Source organism: Pseudorasbora parva, chromosome 2, assembly GCF_024679245.1.
Source record: "Pseudorasbora parva isolate DD20220531a chromosome 2, ASM2467924v1, whole genome shotgun sequence".
Lineage (NCBI taxonomy): Eukaryota > Metazoa > Chordata > Actinopteri > Cypriniformes > Gobionidae > Pseudorasbora > Pseudorasbora parva.
The window spans coordinates 54,127,130-54,148,335 of NC_090173.1; the positions used below are offsets into that span (position 1 = coordinate 54,127,130).

At 37.9% G+C, this 21,206-nt stretch overlaps 1 protein-coding gene and 1 long non-coding RNA gene across 4 annotated transcripts in view; one reads left to right on the forward strand and one right to left on the reverse strand.

Annotated features, from left to right (window-relative positions):
* Positions 1 to 428: 428 nt before the first annotated feature.
* LOC137055448 (uncharacterized) lies at positions 429 to 4,378 on the reverse strand. Its single transcript, XR_010900011.1, has 5 exons — positions 4,188 to 4,378; positions 3,350 to 3,411; positions 3,136 to 3,257; positions 2,761 to 2,895; positions 429 to 1,274 (listed from the first exon to the last, which is right to left on the reverse strand). It is a non-coding gene; the product is annotated as an uncharacterized lncRNA (long non-coding RNA).
* Positions 4,379 to 7,136: 2,758 nt separating this feature from the next.
* The window catches only part of LOC137047040 (BAH and coiled-coil domain-containing protein 1), a 161,543-nt gene continuing 147,473 nt past the window's right edge, over positions 7,137 to 21,206 (forward strand). For 2 of the 3 annotated variants that reach the window (XM_067424577.1, XM_067424594.1), the window contains exons 1-2: positions 7,137 to 7,370; positions 9,613 to 9,919. In XM_067424577.1, coding sequence (XP_067280678.1) covers positions 9,748 to 9,919 — 172 coding nt within the window. In that variant the 5' untranslated portion in view covers positions 7,137 to 7,370; positions 9,613 to 9,747. Of the gene's footprint in view, positions 7,371 to 8,388; positions 8,465 to 9,612; positions 9,920 to 21,206 lie in introns of those variants that run through there. The other variant, XM_067424585.1, reaches the window with a different exon arrangement.

Here is a 21,206-nt window from a genome sequence, read left to right on the forward strand (position 1 = left end):
AATCAAAAAATTGAGAAAATCTCCTTTAAAATTGTCCAAATGAAGTCCTTAGCGATGAATAATACCCCTAATAATACATTTTGGATATATTTATGGTTGGAAATTTGCAAAATATCTTCATTGAACATGATATTAATATCCTAATGATTTTTGGCATAAAAGAAAAATGGATCATTTTTACCCATACAATGTATTGTTGGCTATTGCCACAGATATACCCGTGAGACTCAACATGACTGGATTTGGGCTCCAGGGAATTGTCCAAATGGCAAGTTAAAATGCATCTCTTTTTTTTGTTATATAAAATGTACATGCTGACATTTCATGTATTCTCATTAGTGTGGAAGACATTTAACAATCAACACATAGAGATGCTCATCTGGCAGGGAAGGGGTTAAATGAGGACAGCTGACGTCAGTACTCACTTAAAAACGTTGGGTTAAAAATAACCCAACACGTAACCCAACTGTGGGTTGGTATAGCACCTTCCCAACGTTGGGTTATTTTAACCCAATGCATTGGGTTACAAAACAGTTGGGTTAAATGTAACCCAACAGTTGAGTTAAATTTTTATTTTTATTCAAGCCATTATTTTAATAAATAAAATACCCATTGTTTTCAAATACAGATTTTTTTATTTGTATAAAACAATACATGTGCTTTAAAATATATATTTTAAATGTCAAACTAAATATTGGGGAGTAAATATTTATTGTAAATATACATAAATGTGTAAATATTAAATTCAAAATACACAGCACACATAATACACAAAAATGTACATAAGGTAAACATACATAAAAGGTGTGCATACAAAACAAAAATTAAAAATGAACACAACAAATATTACATTAAAAACCTATACAAATATGGACAGAATACACAAATTCATAATATTAAATTTTTCCAGAAATAAACAACTTTATTAAAAAATCTACATTGTACACTGTATGCCTTTATGTGTTGTTAACATATCTTAAGTAGCAAAACAAATACAAATTATGATAATCAAAGTTTTTAATGAGGCAGCAAAATATATATTCAAGTTTGCATGCTACAAAATCTCCCAAATGGGGCAGAGGTCTTTGGATAGTTCATGTCATAAATAAATAAAAAATCTGAAACATACAGCCAGTGCTTGAAATAAGGTCTTCTGTTCAACTGCCTCCACAATGAAAATGAAAAAAATCAGCGAGGTCTCTTTGTCCCCAAGCATCGTCATGTGGATCCTGGCTTGTCTCACTGTTCAGCTAATGCTCCATGTTAGTTCCAACCTTAAAAGAATTAAAAAAAGTTCAGTTTGCTTGCACTGTGACGACATCAGCAGTGTTAAATTACGTAAAAGTTACAATGAAGCAGGGTTGTACTGAATTAAACAAATTGTCACTAATTAGTCATTACATCTGCTGTTCATTTTTCACCAATCAACATACTAATCCTCATGCTGTTTCAAACCCGCAAGACTTTGGTTCATCTTCTGAACACAGAAAGGCCTAGAAAGGCAGTAAAGACATTAAAGTAATCCATGTGACTCCAGTAATTCAACCTCAGTTTTATGGAGTGACAAGCGTATATTCTATCCCTTAACCATAATTTACCACTTTATTTACAAAACATTAATCTCAACACATATTCACGAGAGCCCCTTGACGCATGCGTGTTGTGTTGAAAAGAGAGCAAATGTTGTTGTGTTATGTTTTTTTGTGTGTTGTTGTTGCAAAAAGCACTCGTGTCGCTTCATAAAACTGAGGTTAAACCACTTGAATCCCATGGATTACTTTAATGCTGTCTGTCCTGGGTCTTAAAGTGGTAGTTGCGTAGGTCGTCAATGGAGGGACAGAAACCTTGCAGATTTCTTTAACATTTGTGTTTTAAAGAACAACGAAAGTCTTACAACAACACGAGGAGATAGTTTACCCAAAAATGAAAATGATTCCATGATTTACTCCCCCTCAAGCCAACCTAGGTGTGTATGACATTCTTCTTTCAGACAAATACAATCTGAGTTATATTAATAAAAATATCCTGGCTCTTCCAAGCTTTATAATGGAAGCCCATAATTTGAAGCCCAAAAATGCATCCATCCATTATAAAAGTGCTTCACACGGCTCCGGAGATTAATAAGAACCCATTGAAGTGAATTGATGGGATTGTGTAAGAAAAATATCCATATTTAACACGTTATAAAGTAAAATATCTAGCTTCCAATGGACCGCATTAAGTATTCAACTTCTGAAAAAAGCGTAACTGCTGTGAGAATAACGTTGGACGTAGTGTAAAAAAGCGTAAATGCCGAGACGATTAAGTTGAACTTAGCGTAAGCGTTTTGAATTGCAAGAGGCGTTACAGTTTCTTTGTAAGTTGAATAAGGAAGGCTGTCTGTCGAAAATGTGTTATTTTAGTCTATAAAGTTTTAAATATGGATATTTTTTCTACAAAAACCCATCGGTTCACTTCAGAAGGCCCTTATTAACCTCATGGAGCCGTATGGATTACTTTCATAATGGATGGATGCACTTTTTTGGGCTTCAAATTTTGACCATTATAATGCTTGGATTAGTCAGGACATTTATTAATAACTGATTGTGTTCGTCTGAAAGAAGAATGTCATATACACCTAGGATGACTTGAGGGTGAGTACATTATGGGATATTTTTTGGGTGAACTATTGGATAATCTATTAACAAGCAAAATCACTAAAGGAAATAATAAATGGATGCACTTTATCAAAGCTAATTTGATAGTGTTGCTTTTACTTACAGGCTGATGGGTGAATGTAATTAAGCTTCTCTTCATTTCAGCATATGTTGGACACACCATGTTGTCCATTTGTGAGGTATGGCGATGATGGCAGGATGGCAGGAAGGGTTTTAAAGGCAATTTCTCCATGATCATCTTTGAAAGACAAGTTCACAGAAAAAGAGAAAAAAACAGTTTTCACCTTCCAAATGTGTGGACCTGATTTCATATGCACTTGGACACAACCAAAACAACTTTTTAAAATTAAAACATACTGTATGAAAATGAGAGAAGACAGCTGAAAAAAATAATTATAAACTGGTTGTTTCCCAAATAACCTGGTTCTGTAGTAGCCCCTGCACTGCACATTGGCCTATCTAATGTTATTCAACTTACCAGCTTGTTAGTAGAGACTCCAAACCCGGAAATGTGCGTCAGATAAGGAAGACATCGAACTTGTGTACTATTGGTGATACTCCAGGACTAGAGTCAAGAACCACTGAGATCCAATCCTTCCTCTGCATTAGAATGAAGCAGGGGAAAATAACCAGAAAAGTAAACTAGTCTTTAAAAAATAATTGTGTACAACTTGTTTCAATATCGTACTCACCTTTAATTAAATGGCAGAGGTTCAACTGTTCTAGTCTTTGCTTCACAAATGAATCCATTGGTCTAAAACACAGGTATATAACACATTTAGTACAACATATTTAAAATAAAGGCAAAAACTGTCATAGCTTCATAAGAAAACGTACTTTAGTTGTATGATTTAGCTACTCCTGTAATACGTTTAATAGTAACATGCATAATATATATTCATATGACAACATTCATTATGAATATAGGCCTACCACATTTCTGCCAAATTATCATAGTTGCAGTTTGTGTTAACTTACTACGGTAAAACTAGGTAATTTGTGGGTTGTTAAACATTCTAACTGTCGTGAACTAACGTTACAATTGTTAGCACAATATTTCAGTTTTCTGCGTCAATGCTGTTGTGAATATCTGCACTCATTCATCTCACACCAGATATTTAGAGCAGTAAGTTATACTGTTGGATATTCGGCGAATTCAAACGCTTCCCCCTTGATCTCACAGCGCTGCTGTGGTGTCGTGTGACCGGGTCTGAGCTCGCGCTGCACGGGCCGAGCTGATAATGCTCCGCGCGGCTTTAGATAGTGATTTCAGACTAGGCATACGTTACTTACTTTCTTTATCGCCGTATTAAGTTTCTAAATAGGTACACTAGAATAATGTTTTTACTTTATTACTGCTAGCGAGCTAACTGGGATAGCTATGGTTTATTTCCAATCTATCTCATTTTTCCAGAGAGCATTAACGGGATTTTTTTTAAATAAAATTCAGTTTTCGACTTTATTCAACGTTTCAGTACACAATACATAATGTTATAAGAGTTGTATTCATAAAAAAATGACATGTCTTACCTTTCATTTCATAATCAGGCTGCAGCAGCGTCTTCTGTTGGCAGTAACTGGACGGTTTGCCGTTAAAATTTGAACCGTCACTGGGGAAACCGTATTTAACCCAACGGCCGGGTTATTACTAAAAATAACCCAACGATGTTAAAATAACCCAACGTTTTGCAAAATAACCCAACATATTGACCCAACATGTGTAACCCAACGGTTGGGTTAAAAAAATAACCCAACGTTTTTTACTGTGTATTTGGGGGTTGGTAGATTTAAAGTTACAGAGAGAATAATAGGATTCATGGGAATATTAGATTATTAGGAAGTCATCAGATGATAAGCAGCAGTAAAACTAATCTGTCATATGATATACTCATAAATCAGATTAGTCTCACTATTGTTTCACTATAGTCTCACTATTGTTTATTAATGCAAGCAGATATATTTCTTGCCGACTCGTTCAAACTCATGTCTAGCATCTTGCCGGGTTATCCCAATATTGAGAATCAATGAGGACAAAAATAATCATCAAATGAAGTGTTTATTGCATATACAGTTACATATGATAATAACTACATGCAGATTTCCCATCTCTGTGATTGTGCACAAAATAAATAATACATTTTTGTGACAAACCATTACTTCATCAACCATATTTTTAATAAATGCACTGTCAATTCAGCAACCAAACCAAAAAAAAAAAAAACTAATTTGAAATAGCATTATCAACAAATATATATATATATAATCAGCAACAATTAATTACACTAAAACACAGGCTAAGCAAAGGCACACATAACAGGGTATTTTATTTTATTGCTCATTCAATTGCCTTTAAAGGGATAGTTCACCCAAAAATGAAAATGACCCCATGATTTACTCCCCCCTCAAGCCATCCTAGGTGTGTATGACTTTTTTCTTTCAGACAAATTCAATCAAGAGTTATATTAATAAATGTACTGACTCTTCCTCCTAGCTTTATAATGGTTGCCCAGAATTTGAAGACCCCCCCCCCCCCCCCCCCCAAATGCCTCCATCCATTATAAAGCTTGGATTAGCCAGGACTTTTATTAATATAACTCTGATTGTATCTGTCTGAAAGAATGGATGACTTAAGGGTGAGTAAATCATGGGGCAATTTTCATTTTTGGGTGAACTATCACTTTAATGCTTTGCAATTTATTGCATACACTCAAAACGACAATGGGAGGTGGGTGGTTCATACATTTACCTCGTATGAATTGGTGTTGTTTGTTTTCGTGTTATAGTGTTTTCCACTGTGGATACAAAACCAGATTTACAAATGTCCAGTTTGTCCTCAGAGAAATGCTTCTTACTTCCATTGATCTGGCCTGTCAATCACAGAGCCGTCACCGATTAAGCACAATCCTCTTCATATGTTCTTCTCTCCACAAATCGCCCAGTCTGAACCCATATACATTTAACTACAATTCATGCCGACATGGTTACAACGACAAGGAGAGAAAAATAAATTAAAATGCATGACATATACATTATACACACACAACCACGGGTCTGAGAGAAATGTCGTAAAATTTACCAACTGAGCAATACATTTGTTACATTACTTATTAGGAATTATAAATAAATAAATAAATAAATACATTAAACAGTGTTGTGTTGATTACATACTGTATTAGGTAATCAGACTCCAAAAATGTGGTTCCTGTAATTAGATTTTATTACGTTTTAAAATGCTCATAATCAGATTACTTTTTTAAAATATACATTATTCACACAATGGTAGTAAATTATAGTTCATTGATTCTGATTCTCCTCTATAAAAATATATTCATTTAGAAAGGGCTGTGAATGGGATTTAATCCAATTTTATGTAACTTGGAAATCAAAACCATATCAGAGCCAAAATGAAAGCGTGTCCCAGTGAGGCTACATTTACATATAACTAGTGTTTAAAGCGTATGTATTTTTTTTTTTAAATGTCTATGTATATATTTTTAGGTTTAAACAGCCGTGGCATATCCTAATGTCCCTTTTAATTCTACCGGGTAGTTTTATTCACTTGTCTATCGCGTTTAGAAAATATCCGTCCAATTAGATTAAACGAGATCGAGTAAAAATGACCCAAACTCTTACCGATGTGTTCAGAAATCCGCTTTGTGTGCCTCTATCTCAGTATATCCGGCTCAGATATGAAGCTATCCCACACGACAAGCATTTTTATCCTTCAAAATAAAGAACATTTTAGGGCTATTTCTCTGCTTGCCCTCAAAGCGAGGCTCCGCCTTTCAGAGCGCCTTGAAACGGTCCCTTATCGGTGTTCATCATCTAACGCGAGGACGCCTTGAAACCGCAGATCCAGTTATTTCTTTTTTTCAGATAACCCAATGCGGACTGGCGAGCAGCCAATCAGAGTCTTGTTTACACTCCGTGAGTGACAATGCGCTGGCAACGGGCCAGCCAATCAAACCCTCCTCTAAACGGAGCCCTTTTTTCTTAAAAAAAAAAAAAAAAAGAAGCATGTTCATAAATCGAGGTCTAAAGAGTTAAAAAGATATAGTATACATGCAGTCATTTATGCACCTAAGGTGTATACACTTACTATTTTCGAAGACCCTTTAATAGTGTTTATTTTAATTCATGACCTGTTGATTGAAGACGTTTTAAACAAAAAACACATTAGATACACACGTACCTGCTCGACGTTGTGGCGGCACATTACACAATGTAGAAAGTAAGGGTTGCTCCAGGTTGTGTGTGAGGCTTTCAGCCGTTTTATGCAGTCTTTAGTGTTTTATTTTGCTTGAATTTGCCGCTCGCCTCACTGCGCTCTCTCGCCATATCGAATTCCCAATGCTGATTTAGACCAATCAGAACGCGGCGTGTCCCCGGGCGAGCGACGTCAGCTCGTTGTCATTCACGCATCTGACCAATGAGCGCGCGTGTTTACTCTCACGGTCCCGGAGTCGAGAGGCACGATCGGTAACCGGACAAGAGAATCGCCGTTTGGAGACTCGGTTCGCGACTCCAGTGGCCTAAAGAAGCCGCGAGACCGGCGAGCGACAACCGCTTCAATCGCGCATGAGGGGGACTAAAGGACTGAACCACTGAAATATGCCTTTTAAAATTATGGGACATCATTAACCTGAATATTTTTTCTTCTTCCTTGATTTCGAATTAAAATTATTTATTGTTATGCAAGGATATAACACACCAGTAAGTAATTTATTTATTTTTTAAATGTCACATAATTGTCGTCTTACGACGAATAAAATCTATTTAAAAAATAAAGAATGAAAATAGTGTTAGGGACTATATTATTGTGCAACATCAAGGGTAAATGGAAAACTTACAAATAAAAAGAATAACTAATAAATCCACGCACTTGATCACCGTGCTATTTATACGCAGGTTTTAAACATTATTTACATTGCATTTGTTTAATAAATCATTTTGCGAAATGGATGTTTTTAATACTCAATATACAATAAAACATATTTTCATGAATTATATAGTCGCGCATACAAATTAATATCAGGCTACATTTCAAAACAGTAACATTAATATGCTTAATATGTCTTAAATCTGCAAAAAAAATTGCAATTTGCAAATTACAATTTGGTATTGTTAAATTAGAAATATTTTAATGCATGCTTTTGAAACATGACAAAGAAATATAAAAAATAAAATAAACGTGCATCATCCAGATTGTACTTTATTATCATTTTCCAGATCGGTGTATTACTTCGCTGATCAATGCCTAATTTTAATGTATAAAATAGCGATTTGTATCGGAATATATGTCTGACTGCTGGCGTCCGAGCAGCGCGTGCTTCCCCGGCCGAATTACATTATTAGCTAGGCTATATGAAAATATGTCTTTTGTGAGCTTCTGACTTCGACGAACACAAGACACCCAGATGCGTTATGCTTTTAGGTCACCTGGACAAATAAAGACTGATTTTAACGCATTTTACTTCGTGCGTTGTCACGCACGAGACAAATACAACCGCTGCATTCGCGTCCGGATTATGCAAATATTCAACAACATTCGCGTTTCAGCTGTCGATACAAAGCATTCAAGTATTCAATCGCATGCAAAGGCTCCGAATAAAAGCAAGCATGCGTTGTGTGTGGCTGACTGTTGTGTGTGTGCTCGAAATGGACGGCTGTTGTTGGAGCTGCGCGCGGTAATGGCTGACGGAGTCGGTCAGTCACTCACACACACGGAGACAAAAGCTCCTGGGATAACGTTACGCTTGGTTTGGATGCATGGCCTTCCACAACGCCAAACACGGGCTTCTTTTCAGGTGGACATTTCCTGAAAAAGCTGATAATCGATAGTGCTATGCATATGGCAGCTAAGGAAACCATTTCAGCTTTTAATTAATTCTGCATTTTCTCCAAACGTGCAGCTCGACAACAGCACAAAAGAGGCTCGTTTAATAAAACGCAGATGAATATTAGGACACAGTATCAGCTGGTTATGTTAGATTTAATTGCCAATATTAAAAGCTTAAACAGAGAAAATAAAATTGCAGAAACATAGCCAAACACACACACACACACTTTTGTTTTTCAGTGTATATTACAAAACAAATGGAACTCGAAGCGTTTATAATTGTTTTTATTTTATTTTATTAGGATCATAATAACTAAGGCTACATCAAAAGTGATATGTTTATTCAGAAATGAAACATTGACTATATTGGCCATTTTAAAAAAAATGATTTACTCTTAAAAATGCTGGGTTGTTTCAACCCAAATTTGGGTGAAAAATGAACAACCGTTGGGTTAAATGTTTTAATTAAAAAATATAAGAGTTGGATTTGTCCATACTTGAATTAAATTTGTAATGGAGTGTCGAATTAAACGCACATCTATATCACAATTGTTTCATTTGCACATATAATTCACTCTATAAAATGCTGTGTTGTTTTAACCCAATTTTGGGTCAAATATGGACAAACCCAATTAAAAAATTTAACCCAAGGGCTGGGTTTGTCCATGTTTGACCCAATTTGGGTTAAAACAACCCAGCATTTAATAGAGTGAATCATATGTGCAAATGAAACAAATGAGTGTTAGCGTTCATTGATGTGTAAATGGTAACAAAAGAGAGCCATCACATTTCTGTAAACAATTGCATATTGATAGTTTGCAATCATTTGTGTGCTTATTAAACATGAAGACACCATTTAATATGTATATTTTTCTGTACAAGCCATATTTATCACGCATATCCACACTCGATTCAATCACTGGCCTTTTCATCAGTTCAATGGATGTGCATTAGCCTATTAAAAACCCCCAAAGCAATTGTTCTTTTTTAGTGAATGTATATTTACGTCGATGTATATTGCAGATTTATTTCATGTGAGGAGCACTGAGAGCATGAAGCAGATCAGCTTGTAGGGGTGGTGTGGAGATATAACGTCTCTTCTTTCTTTCTTTGTAGAAAAGATGATTGAGGACTTCAACCTGAGCAGGAGAGGCGAGCCTTCCGCTAGAACAAACGCAGACGGATTACAGTACATAGGTTTCATCTGATTTCCGCGTGGTTTCTGGATTATATCTTGTGTTTTGTTTGGGAATGGAGGGTCGTGATTTCTCCGCTCCGGCGCACCTCCTCTCAGAGCGGGCCACGCTAGTGCATCGCGCCGCCTCACGCGTCTCCTCCTCCGGCCACGGCTCCGTGCAACACGCGCCTCATTTTCCACCCGGGAAATATTATCCATCCCATTTACCGATGGCGGCGCATTCAGGTTCGTTGTGTTTCCTCTCATTCGGTGGCTTTTCTTTTGCAAACTGCGATGGTTTGAAACAGAGAATAGCGAATGTTTATGTTTATATTAGGCCTGCATTTGATTGATTATTCATGTCTAGTAGTCTTGCTTTGAACGACCTCTCCAATGTAACACCAACAATACTTTAATTTAAATATCAATTATTCACTAAAAACAAATTCCTGATATTCATAGCTACAAATGTAAACCATTACAAAACCACTAAATTGCCTGTATAGATGGATAGACTGCATTTTTGTTGTTTGTTGTTGCTCATAGACTCAAAATCCTTGTGTGTATGAATTCCCTCCATTGTAAACATCTCGGTTTAATATGAGTTGTGACAGGGTGTGTATAGGGATATATTGAGCATATGTCAGCTAGTATTATCTGTATGGTATTGCAAAATTATAGTGTGCTTCAAATTACGGTTTAAGAACATAATGCACAGATAGCTTTTAATACATAATATTTTTGCATTTGTAGTGCATTCGTTTTCGAGTAGCCTACTATGTTAATGTTAAATCTTAATGGCCTAATTTATATTTTTTTTTTACAGAATACAGTACTGTAAAATGAGGAATAAGGTTGTTGATAGTCAAATGCAGTTTTCTTAATAATTTGCAGATTTTGCACCATTCTTGAACAATATCTACAAAATATGTGTTCTTACCTAAATTATCAATAATGCACAAGTAATTCACCAACCATTACAAAACCATTGAATCTCCTGTATAGACATCATTTCTGGTCTTTTTTTCCCGGTTGTGATGCTCATACTAAATATGATGCTCATATCTTAGAGTTCAGACTAAAAATCCTTGTGTGTATGATGTCCCTCCATTGTGAAAACAACATCTCGGTTTAATATGAATTGTGACAGGGTGCGTATGGGGATATATTGAGCATAGTATTATGTGTAAGGTATTGTAAAATTATATAAATTGTGCTTCAAATTACGATTTCAGAACAATGCACAGGTATATTTTAATATTAAATGTTTATTATGTCTATGTTTAGGTCTAAATTGTTTTGCATTTGTAGGGCATTAATTTGAGTAATACTGTAGGAATGAGGAATAAGGTTTCAGCAGTTTACTTAATAATTTCTACATCCAAAATATGTATTTATGCCCGATTGCTCAATAATGCACAAGTAATTCGCCAAATGTAGCAAATTGTAGATTGTAATCAATTAAATGAAGAATGTTATTGTTGTGCATGACTGCAGGCCTTGACGTTGTTCTCAAGCACATGAATCCATTTAGTGCCTTGCGCTTAGGTTATTTTGGGAACAAACAGATTTACAAAACCCATTCAATGATTATGAATATAGAATTAGGCTATTTGATTATTATAACCCAATTTAGGCTGTTAAGATGTGTTGGAATATATTGAAAAGACAATGTTTGTACATATCCTGGTCCTTTCAAAATGAAAATATCTGCAGTAAGGAATTGTTCCAGCAGTTTCCATTCACTCTGATAGTTGTGGATGAGTCCATTTGGTCTTGGGGAATGAGTATTTAGGCTAATGTTAGCTAAAGGGTGCAGGTGTGCCGTTAACCGGATATGACAATGTCTTTTGGTCGTACACCCACAGCTTGCGCCACCATGCAGCCGTGCCCTTAACTGTCATCACTGTTCAATGATTGAGACAGGTGAGGGATTGCACCTAGAGATACAATTCACAGAGCTCAGAGTTTTATAGCTTCGTCTGGAATATTACCGTCTCCTGCTTGATTCATGTGGCGACTTTCAACCGTGTTATTACTGCAACACCACCCCTGCACCTTTGTTTTAGAACTGGATGAGGGACTTTTGATGAAGTTTTTACACTGTAGTTTGTAAATGTGTTAAAGGATTTTACACTGTGCATACAGGTTGATATTTTGAAATGATCAGCGAATGATAACTGTGGTAATTTGGTGGTCATTCTTTCTGGTTATGCATAATGCACATTTTTGGTTTTCATAGTGAATTTGCTAAACAAACAAATGCCAGAGTATTAATCGACTGACAAATGGCTTACATATAATTATGTCTACACTGTAAAAAAAACAAAACAAACAAATGTCTCCAATTGAACATTTTCTAGTGACTGATCACATTTTTATTTTTCAGTTAATTCACAGAAATTCAATTCGGCCAACTAAATTTTTTAGATGTGATCAGTCACTTGACAATTTTCAATTGGAGACCTGATTTTTTTTTTTTTTTACAGTGTACATATTCCAGAAATGTTAACTAAATATTAAGTAGTTAAATAAAAATAAATAAACAAAATCACACACCTAAATCCCATATTAGTCAATCACTAATGCATATGTAACTTGACAAATACCACTATTTATTTAATCAGGCTAAGATAAGAAAAGCCCCATGGTTATGCAAACTAAGCTGGATGGTCACCAAACCAGTTTTTTTCTCGTTAAGCGAACGGACCGGTCAATATTGTCCCGCAGGCGTGAAGGGGGTGTAGCTGGATTCGCTGTGTCCCTCCAGGGACTGCCTCCCTCACGGCCTTGCATGAATTCTTTACAAAGAACATGAATATTTCAGGGAATTGATGTAGAAATGCATTCAGATGCAGGTTGGGATCCGGGCTCAGTGAAAGACCTTCTGTGGTGTCTTTCAGAGGCTTTATTATTCGGCTGCTGTTGGACTCGGAGGCTTGTAGAGACTGAGGCTGCTGTCGCAACGCTCTCTTGGCTTTGAAACGCCGATGTTCCTCGAAGACTAACGAAATGTGGACGCTTTTTTCTCGATTTCACTTCCACTCACTCGGTTATTTTGGTTGTTTCCTTTTGGTTTGTTGCTTGTTCTGGGAATGAAGTTGCACTTTTGCACTCATCTCTGGGCAGTTTTTGTGGTATAGCACCTGTTACAAGACAAGACATCAAATCACTCTAGGTTGAGCTTTAAAACTTAAAAAACTCTGCTTTTGGTGCTGAGACGTTCCTCTAGCATTGCTTCACTTTTACACATGCTTATTGTTAGAGATTTGGATTCTCTGACCTACATTAAAGGCACAATATGTAAGATTTTTGGATTAAAATATCCAACTTGTGTACTTGCATCATCCCAAATGTTTCCAAGAATGTTTAAATCCAGGGAAATAAGCAATTTTAACCAGGACATGGACCATGTCATTGCGTCACTTATAATGACATTACACCATGTCACCCTCGATTTCCCGTTTTATTTTGTAGAAAACCATGGAAACACCAAAGATGCTTTAATATCTGACGTGTTTTATTAGGCAGGTGAACAACTGTTTGGATAAATGATGGACTGGAACTAATGATTGTTCTCCAGCTCAACACAGTTAGTCTTATTGTTTAAATCTGCTGTTCTTGATTGACCGCGAGTACCATGTTTTACCATGCCTAATATCTCGATTAATGCAGTGTGAACAAGTCTCATAACAGCACTGAGCGAACGCACAGAGTAGCATTATAACATCATTTTAACACACTCAAATTCATCCATGAATAGGATTTCTGCCCGAGTCCCTTCGGATTCTTTTCCACCGGCTGTAGAGGTGAAGGCAACAACTCCCATTATTCAGCGAAATCAATGCAGCAACAAAGTTACGCCTTTGTTTTAAACAAGCGACCTCTAACAGCCACATTTACATATTGGGCCTTTAAAGGAGATGCCATATATTGAGACCAGAATATCACAGAGACTTTGAGGTATCACTCTTAAAAATAAAACATCCAAAAGGGGGTTTTCCCAGTGGTGCCTTAGAAGAACCCTTTTTGGTTCCCCAATGAAACTTTTAGAGAAAAGTTCTTAAAACATCCTTATTTTTCTTGGTGTGAAGAAATATTAAAATGATCGAAGAACCCAGTTCCACTATGAAGAACCTTTTTGTTCAATGGAAAGGTTTATTTTTAGGATTTTTGTAGACTGTTTTGACTTGAGCCAATAAGCAACCACCCAGAACACATTAGCAATATATAATAAATATAATTTGAATGAAGTCAATGTCTCATTCATCAAGATTTGTTTATGGGATGAATCAGGGTTTGTGAATAAATCTTTATAGTGGATGATTCAATGACAAACACTGTTTTTAAACACTCACTTGTCGTCACCTCCTGGCGTAACTCCAAGCAATACAATACAGGCTACAAGTGCCAAAAGACTTTAAAAAGATGATTTACTCTTATTTTGATCACAACCGTAGACATCGGTGTTTATATCCAAACTATACACTTTTATCCCAGTAGTCTGTTTTATCTACGATTTTATACCGTGAAATACACAAATAACAATGTGTGGGAATCGTTGTATTTTAGAAATGAGATCGCATGGGTGTTTGAATTGAGATCGCGATCTTTTAACGATTAATCGTGCAGCTCTTCTTCATACAATATGTGGTTGAGCGTAACAGTATCAGAAAACTGTCAGTAGCCACGTTTCCATAACCCTTCAAATTGTGCAAATTGATGTTGCGAGTTGAAAATACTCCAAATGGAAACGCGTCAATTTCGCAAAAGCTCAAATACATAACCAAAAGGTTTTTATGCTCGCATGAGGTGGTTTTTCAGGCAATTCGGAAAAAAAACTGCAATGGAAACAGTTCTCTCGCATTTACAGGTCACCGGGCGTATGTAAAAGTCAATCATTCTTTAAAGATGACGTGGTATGGTTGGACAGAAGATGAGACCAAGTGCTCTATTAAATTCATGAAAGACAAGACCTTTACATTGATGTCTGTTTAGGCCATCAATGTAAATTACAGGAATACTGGACTCTAGACAACAAAGAAAGACCTTAAAGCAGATGTGAGGGCGAAAATCCCTGGAACACCTCAAATGTTGCTTACAAATAAGGGGCTTTCCTTGCCATTAATGCTTGAATGACACGCCTACGTCTCCATTTAAAAGCAATGGCTTGTGCGGTGGATGAGTTATACACAAACCTACCAACATACGTGGCATAATTTACGCAATGACTTATTGCGAGAGGAAAAAATATGTTTTAGTCGTCCAACATCGGTTCACGGAAACGCCGGCATTTCGCAATCGTTTTTTATCGACATTTAGAAAATATCAAAGTTTTGCGTAAATCTGTAATGGAAAAACTCGGCTACTATCGCTTTCAGTTAGAATTACAACTTCATTTTCTACTCTAAGGCGACTCTCCAGTGTGTTCATGTTTTTACTCGCATCTAACCTCGACGGACTGAACGGAGGAAATGAACCAGAGAAGATCTCCATGTCAAAGAAAGTGCTCCGAGCAACACTCACGTATTTTGAAAGTGTTTACCAGCTTTTCTGGAAAGTTCGCTTTGGCGAGCTGTTTCAAAAACTCCTGAAACAAGCTTCATTTTGGCCTGATTTGGTTAGAAATGACGTTACACCAGTTCGTTCTTCTATTTCGCTCGAAATATTTACAAGTGTATACCCAAGCAACTGCAAGCACCATTTTCTTAAGAAACTAAAAGCATCTATCGGTTTCTATTCTTTATGTGCCTTAAAGGAGTACTCCAGCGCTGGGAAGGTGAATCTGTATTTAAACTGGGTCATTAATGTAGTAGAAATGTGAAATTATTTTTGAATCTGGTGCCTTCTAGACTGAGAAAAGACTGAAAATGTATTTGTCTTATGGGGATGAGACTACAATTCCCAGAATGCTTCGCTGCCCTGTGAGGCCTTTCCCAAAGCCACCCCTCCAGGATTACTGTGACTGAGTTGGAGAAGACACACACTACAATTAAATACTGAACGTGTCTGTTCAATATAACGAGTAAGTCAGCGCGCGAGTGTCACAGCACAAACGCTGCAGGAGTCAGATTACATTTAACATCATGAATGAGCTGATGAGCTCTCGGGATGAGAGCTGAGGTAAACGCGACTGCGCTCGCGGCACACATTCACAACGCGTGTTCAGTCTGGCACGTTTTCAGTTCATGCCTTTGGAAGCTTAAAGGGTTACTTCACCGCTTTTTCATATTAAACTATGTTATTCCCTTAACTAAAACGAGTTGATACACACCTCTCTCGTCTCAGTGCGTGCACTTAATCTCTCTGACGTGCGGTGATGATCTGATAGCATTTAGCTTAGCCCACTAAGCCCAGTTCATTCACTATGGAACCAAACAGAGATCAAGTTAGAAGTACCAAACACCTCCATCTTTTCCCTATTTAAATACAGTTACATGAGTAGTTGAAGTACATCAAGTATGGTGACAAAATAAAACAATGTACTTCTCTAATCGGATTAAAAAGGAGAACTATAATGAATGGCGGATTAGCACTTCTGAGAGTACTTCGGCTCGGCGCAGTAAAAAGTCCCGGCCGAAACATCTTTCCTCACACCTCCCCCTCACTCTCTCATTTCTGTCAATAGGGAGATGTGAGGGAAGATGTTTCGGCCGGGACTTTTTACTGCGCCGAGCCAAAGTACTCTCAGAAGTGCTATTCCGCCATACATTATAGTTCTCCTTTTTAATCCGATTAGAAACGCGCCACGTTTTATTTTGTCACCATACTTGATCGTTCAACTACTCGTGTAACTATATTTAAATAGGGGAAACGTGGAGGTGTTTGGTACTTCTAACTTGATCTCTGTTTGGTTCCATAATGAATCAACTGGGCTTAGGGAGCTAAGCTAAATGCTATCAGATCGTCACTGCGTGTCAGAGAGATTAAGTGCACGCACTGAGACGAGAGAGGTATGTATCAACTCGTTTAAGTTAAGGGAATAACATAGTTTAATATGAAAAGTCAGTGAAGTATCCCTTTAACTTTCATAGGAATTCATTTGAAAAGTTGAAACACTTATATTGGTATTGCACAATCATTCGAATATACTGCACGTTTTCTACTGATAAAAAGCCATTTGCTAATCGCTGAAGGAAGTAACCCTTTAAGTGTAACCCTGTAAGGACTGTGGTTTGCAGAGTTGAATCATGGATCTTCTCTAGAAAATCTTTTGGCTTCAATTGGATCCAAATAGCAGATGTTTCTAAATACATTTTGAATAAAAATATATAATTCAAATTCAATTAAATTGTTTTTGAGGCTTGATGTTGCATAGGACATTTGGTCTCCATTTCCTCCAGACCTTAGCTTCTCCAGTTCTTCTTACCACGTCTTGTCTGGGGGGGTTGAGTTGAGTTGGCTTCCTTCCTGCAACCCCCAACAAACTACAAACACACACTCACAAACCAGGACCATTGTTTCCCATCACTGCTTTGTGTGTGTTTTACAGCATGTTGCTCAAAGATAAAAACGCACCCTCCCTCCCTCTTTTATTGTCTTGGAGGGGCAGAACATCCCTGTCTGTCCCCTTATTCTTATATCCGTCCTGGATATCCCAGCAACCCAGCTCTGTTTACAGGTTAACCCTGCTGACTGATGCTTACCCTTGCGTTTTACTTTCCAGAGGGGAATAAATAACTCTACTGAGAGATTTTATTAAAGAGCCCATCGTGTGTGAATGTCTCAGAAGAGGGGGTATGGGGAAGGAAAGGCGGCACAGGTGTTTAGTGGGGTTGTGAATGTGTGTCTGGTGTTTATGGCAGAGCTGATGAAGGGGTTTGTAGGCAGGTATGAGGTTGGCTAGTCGTAAAGTCTCTCTCACTTCCAAACAATCTGAGATAGCAGTTTTAGGGCCCACATCAAGGGCTTTACTGATATAGTTAGAAGCAGTTTCTATTCTTATCCAGAAATGGTTTCTATTCTTATCCTGGTTTAAAAGCATGGCATCAAAATGCGTAATGCTTTTATTGTGAATGATTCATCAGTTAATCAAATAGGTGTGTTTGACTTGAAGTGGCGCCGATCAGACCGATCGGTGTATGACATCTTGAGGACCGCAAGAGCAATTAGACAGCAGACGGCTCCGGATACTTTCGAATCGCTCTTGTGGTGCTTTGCTGTCATACACCGATCGGTCTGCGCAACACACCTAATGTCTTCGTATAAATCGTATTAACTGCATTAATGTATAGCAAAATATACATTATCCTCTTGTCTTTTCTAATATAAAGGCTCACTGAAACGTGCCGCAGTATTCAATTTGTTGACTCAATTTCCCCTGAAACGGCTCCAGCTGTGAAACTAATGTTTCTGAGCTGTTAAACTGTCTAATGACAGGTTAATATTTGGTATAACCAAAACACTGGATAGTGTCCGGTGTTTTACCTAAACATGTCCAATCTGAAAACACCAATAAACAAGTAAGCTGCATTTCAGAAATCTCCATTTGAGATGTTCTGCTTAAAGTGTCATTTAGTCGGTCTGTGTTCTGTCAGGATGGTCAGGACTCACGAGCCGCTTCACTGAACTGCTGTGAGCTGCTGAAATAAGCCAATCAGAGCAGAGCTCAACATTAATATTCATGACTCTTCCAAATAAGGCAAAAACAAAGGATTACCTCCTAGGGGCAATTTATAGGGTTGTAAATGGACCTGTAAAACGGCATCTGGACAATATTTGCCCTTAAATAAGCCACATACCCTCTGTGTAGATATCAGAGAACAATTTAACATATTGTTTCAACTCATTCTAGCGCACCTTTAAACGTGGCTTGGGCATCTATTATTTTACTCACACTGTTATCTGCCATCCTGTTGAAAAGCTCTTTTTCTTGGGCTGGTTAGCTTATGTTCATGTTTCCCTCATTCATGCGTTGAGCGCCACCTTGAGGAGCCTTGAAATACTGATGCTGGCTGCAGGAAATCTAGTTAGAGCGCCTCATTTTATTAATTAAAATATCAATATTTACCGCCAGTGTATCGATTATCATATCTCATGGAGAAGGACAATTCCTTACATATAGCATAATATCACATCACTGCCTACCATGCATCAGTGAAGCTAACAAACTCTAATGGGTGTGTGTGTGTGTGTGTGTGTACTGAATGTACACGGACTCATGGGGACCTAAATTGATGAAACAAGCTTATAAATCATACAGAATGAGTGACTGGGGCAGTATGTGTGTGTGTGTGTGTGTTTGTGTGATGGGTAGGTTTAGAGGAAGGGTTAGTGTGTGTGTGTCATGGGTAGGTTTAGGGGTAGAGTTAGAGTGTGTGAGACGGGCAGGGTTAGTGCATGTGTGATGTTTAGGGGTAGGGTTAGTGTGTGAGTGTGTGTGTGAGTGATGGGTAGGTTTAGGGGAAGGTTTAGCGTAAAGGGAGAGAATATACAGTACAGTATAAAACCATTGCATCTATGGAGAGTCCATGTAAACCACATGTTAAATTGTGTGTGCGTGTGTGTGTGTGTGGCACTGTGCCAGGCAGCCGTGGCATCCCCTCACACTGCAGGTCAGGCGGGCACAGCGCCCTTACACAAAGAAGACAAGCTGGGCGGACAATCCTTCCTGTATCGCATAACCCGTATCACATTTTCAAACCCGCCGTGTATTTTACACTTCATCAGAGGAAGCTTCCACTTCCCTCAAACCACAGCAGCTTTCCAAGAACACACCATTAACAAGACGAGTTTAGAAAAGCTGCAGGTGAAGTGGACTCTCTCTCTCTCTCTCTCTCTCTCTCTCTCTCTCTCTCTCTCTCTCCCTCCGTCTGTCTCTCATCAGGCGGCCGCTTGTGCTGCAGGTGACAGCTGTTAGACATTAATAACGGCTCAAGCTGGAAATCCAGATTACTTGTTTTTAATTTCAATTTTATAATTGTAATCTTTCAGAGAAAAGAGCAGAGGAAAGCATGTTGTGTTTTGGGTGGAGGTGGATTGTGGGTCTGTGTGTTTGGTGGCTGGTATTGACCTCAATCGTGTCCGTCTGCCTTTTAGTAACGCTTTACAATCAAGGTAATCCATTAACTAACAATGAGTAAGACATCTGTTACAGTATTTATTCATCGTTGTAAAGTAGGATAGTTCATGTCAGCTCAGGTCCATCATTATACATTATTTAGTAATGTATGAGTAAATGCTAGAATTAACTAAGATGAATAAAAGCATTAGTTCATGTTAACAAATGTTAAACTTATTGTAAAGTGTTACCATTTAAGCAATTTTGAGTTTGGCATCGTTGTTGCTGCCAGACGGGCCGGTCTGAATATTTCACAATCTGCTCAGTTACTGGGATTTCCACCCACAACCATTCTAGGGTTTACAAAGAATGGTGTGAAAATGGAAACACATCCAGTATGCTGCAGTCCTGTGGGCGAAAATGCCTTGTTGATGCTAGAGGTCAGAGGAGAATGGGCCGACTGATTCAAGCTGATAGAAGAGCAACTTTGACTGAAATAACTTCTCGTTACAACTGACTGAGGTATGCAGCAAAGCATTTGTGAAGCCACAACACACACAACCTTGAGGCGGATGGGCTACACCAGCAGAAGACCCCACCGGGTACCACTCATCTCCACTACAAATAGGAAGAAGAGGCTACAATTTGCACAAACTCACCAAAATTGGACAGTTGAAGACTGGCGAAACGTTGCCTGGTCTGATGAGTCTCGATTTCTGCTGAGACATTCAGATGGTAGAGTCAGAATTTGGCGTAAACAGAATGAGAACATGGATCCATCATGCCTTGTTACCACTGTGCAGGCTGGTGGTGGTGGTGTAATGGTGTGGGGGATGTTTTCTTGGCACACTTTAGGCCCCTTAGTGCCAATTGGGCATCGATTAAATGCCACGGCCTACCTGAGCATTGTTTCTGACCATGTCCATCCCACCATGTACCCATCCTCTGATGGCTACTTCCAGCAGGATAATGCACCATGTCACAAAGCTCAAATCATTTCAAATTGGTTTCTTGAACATGACAATGAGTTCACTGTACTAAAATGGCCCCACAGTCATCAGATCTCAACCCAATAGAGCATCTTTGGGATGTGGTGGAACGGGAGCTTCGTGCCCTGGATGTGCATCCCACAAATCTCCATCAACTGCAAGATGCTATCCTATCAATATGGGCCAACATTTCTAAAGAATGCTTTCAGCACCTTGTTGAATCAATGCCACGCAGAATTAAGGCAGTTCTGAAGGCGAAATGGGGTCAAACACAGTATTAGTATGGTGTTCCTAATAATCCTTTAGGTGAGTGTACATTACAAATAAAAATAGAAAAATCAATATTGTGTAATTGGTTGTGATGCATATATTTATATAATCTGGGAGTGATTATTTTTTTTTTTTTAGTAATTCTGGTGTCCATGTGCACAGTTCATTGCAATTGCCAACGGCACATGGGCTTGGAAAAAAAAAAACAACAACACATCTTGACATCCTTAACATCAAATCCCGATGGATAATCACTGTAAAACCTAACGCTCAA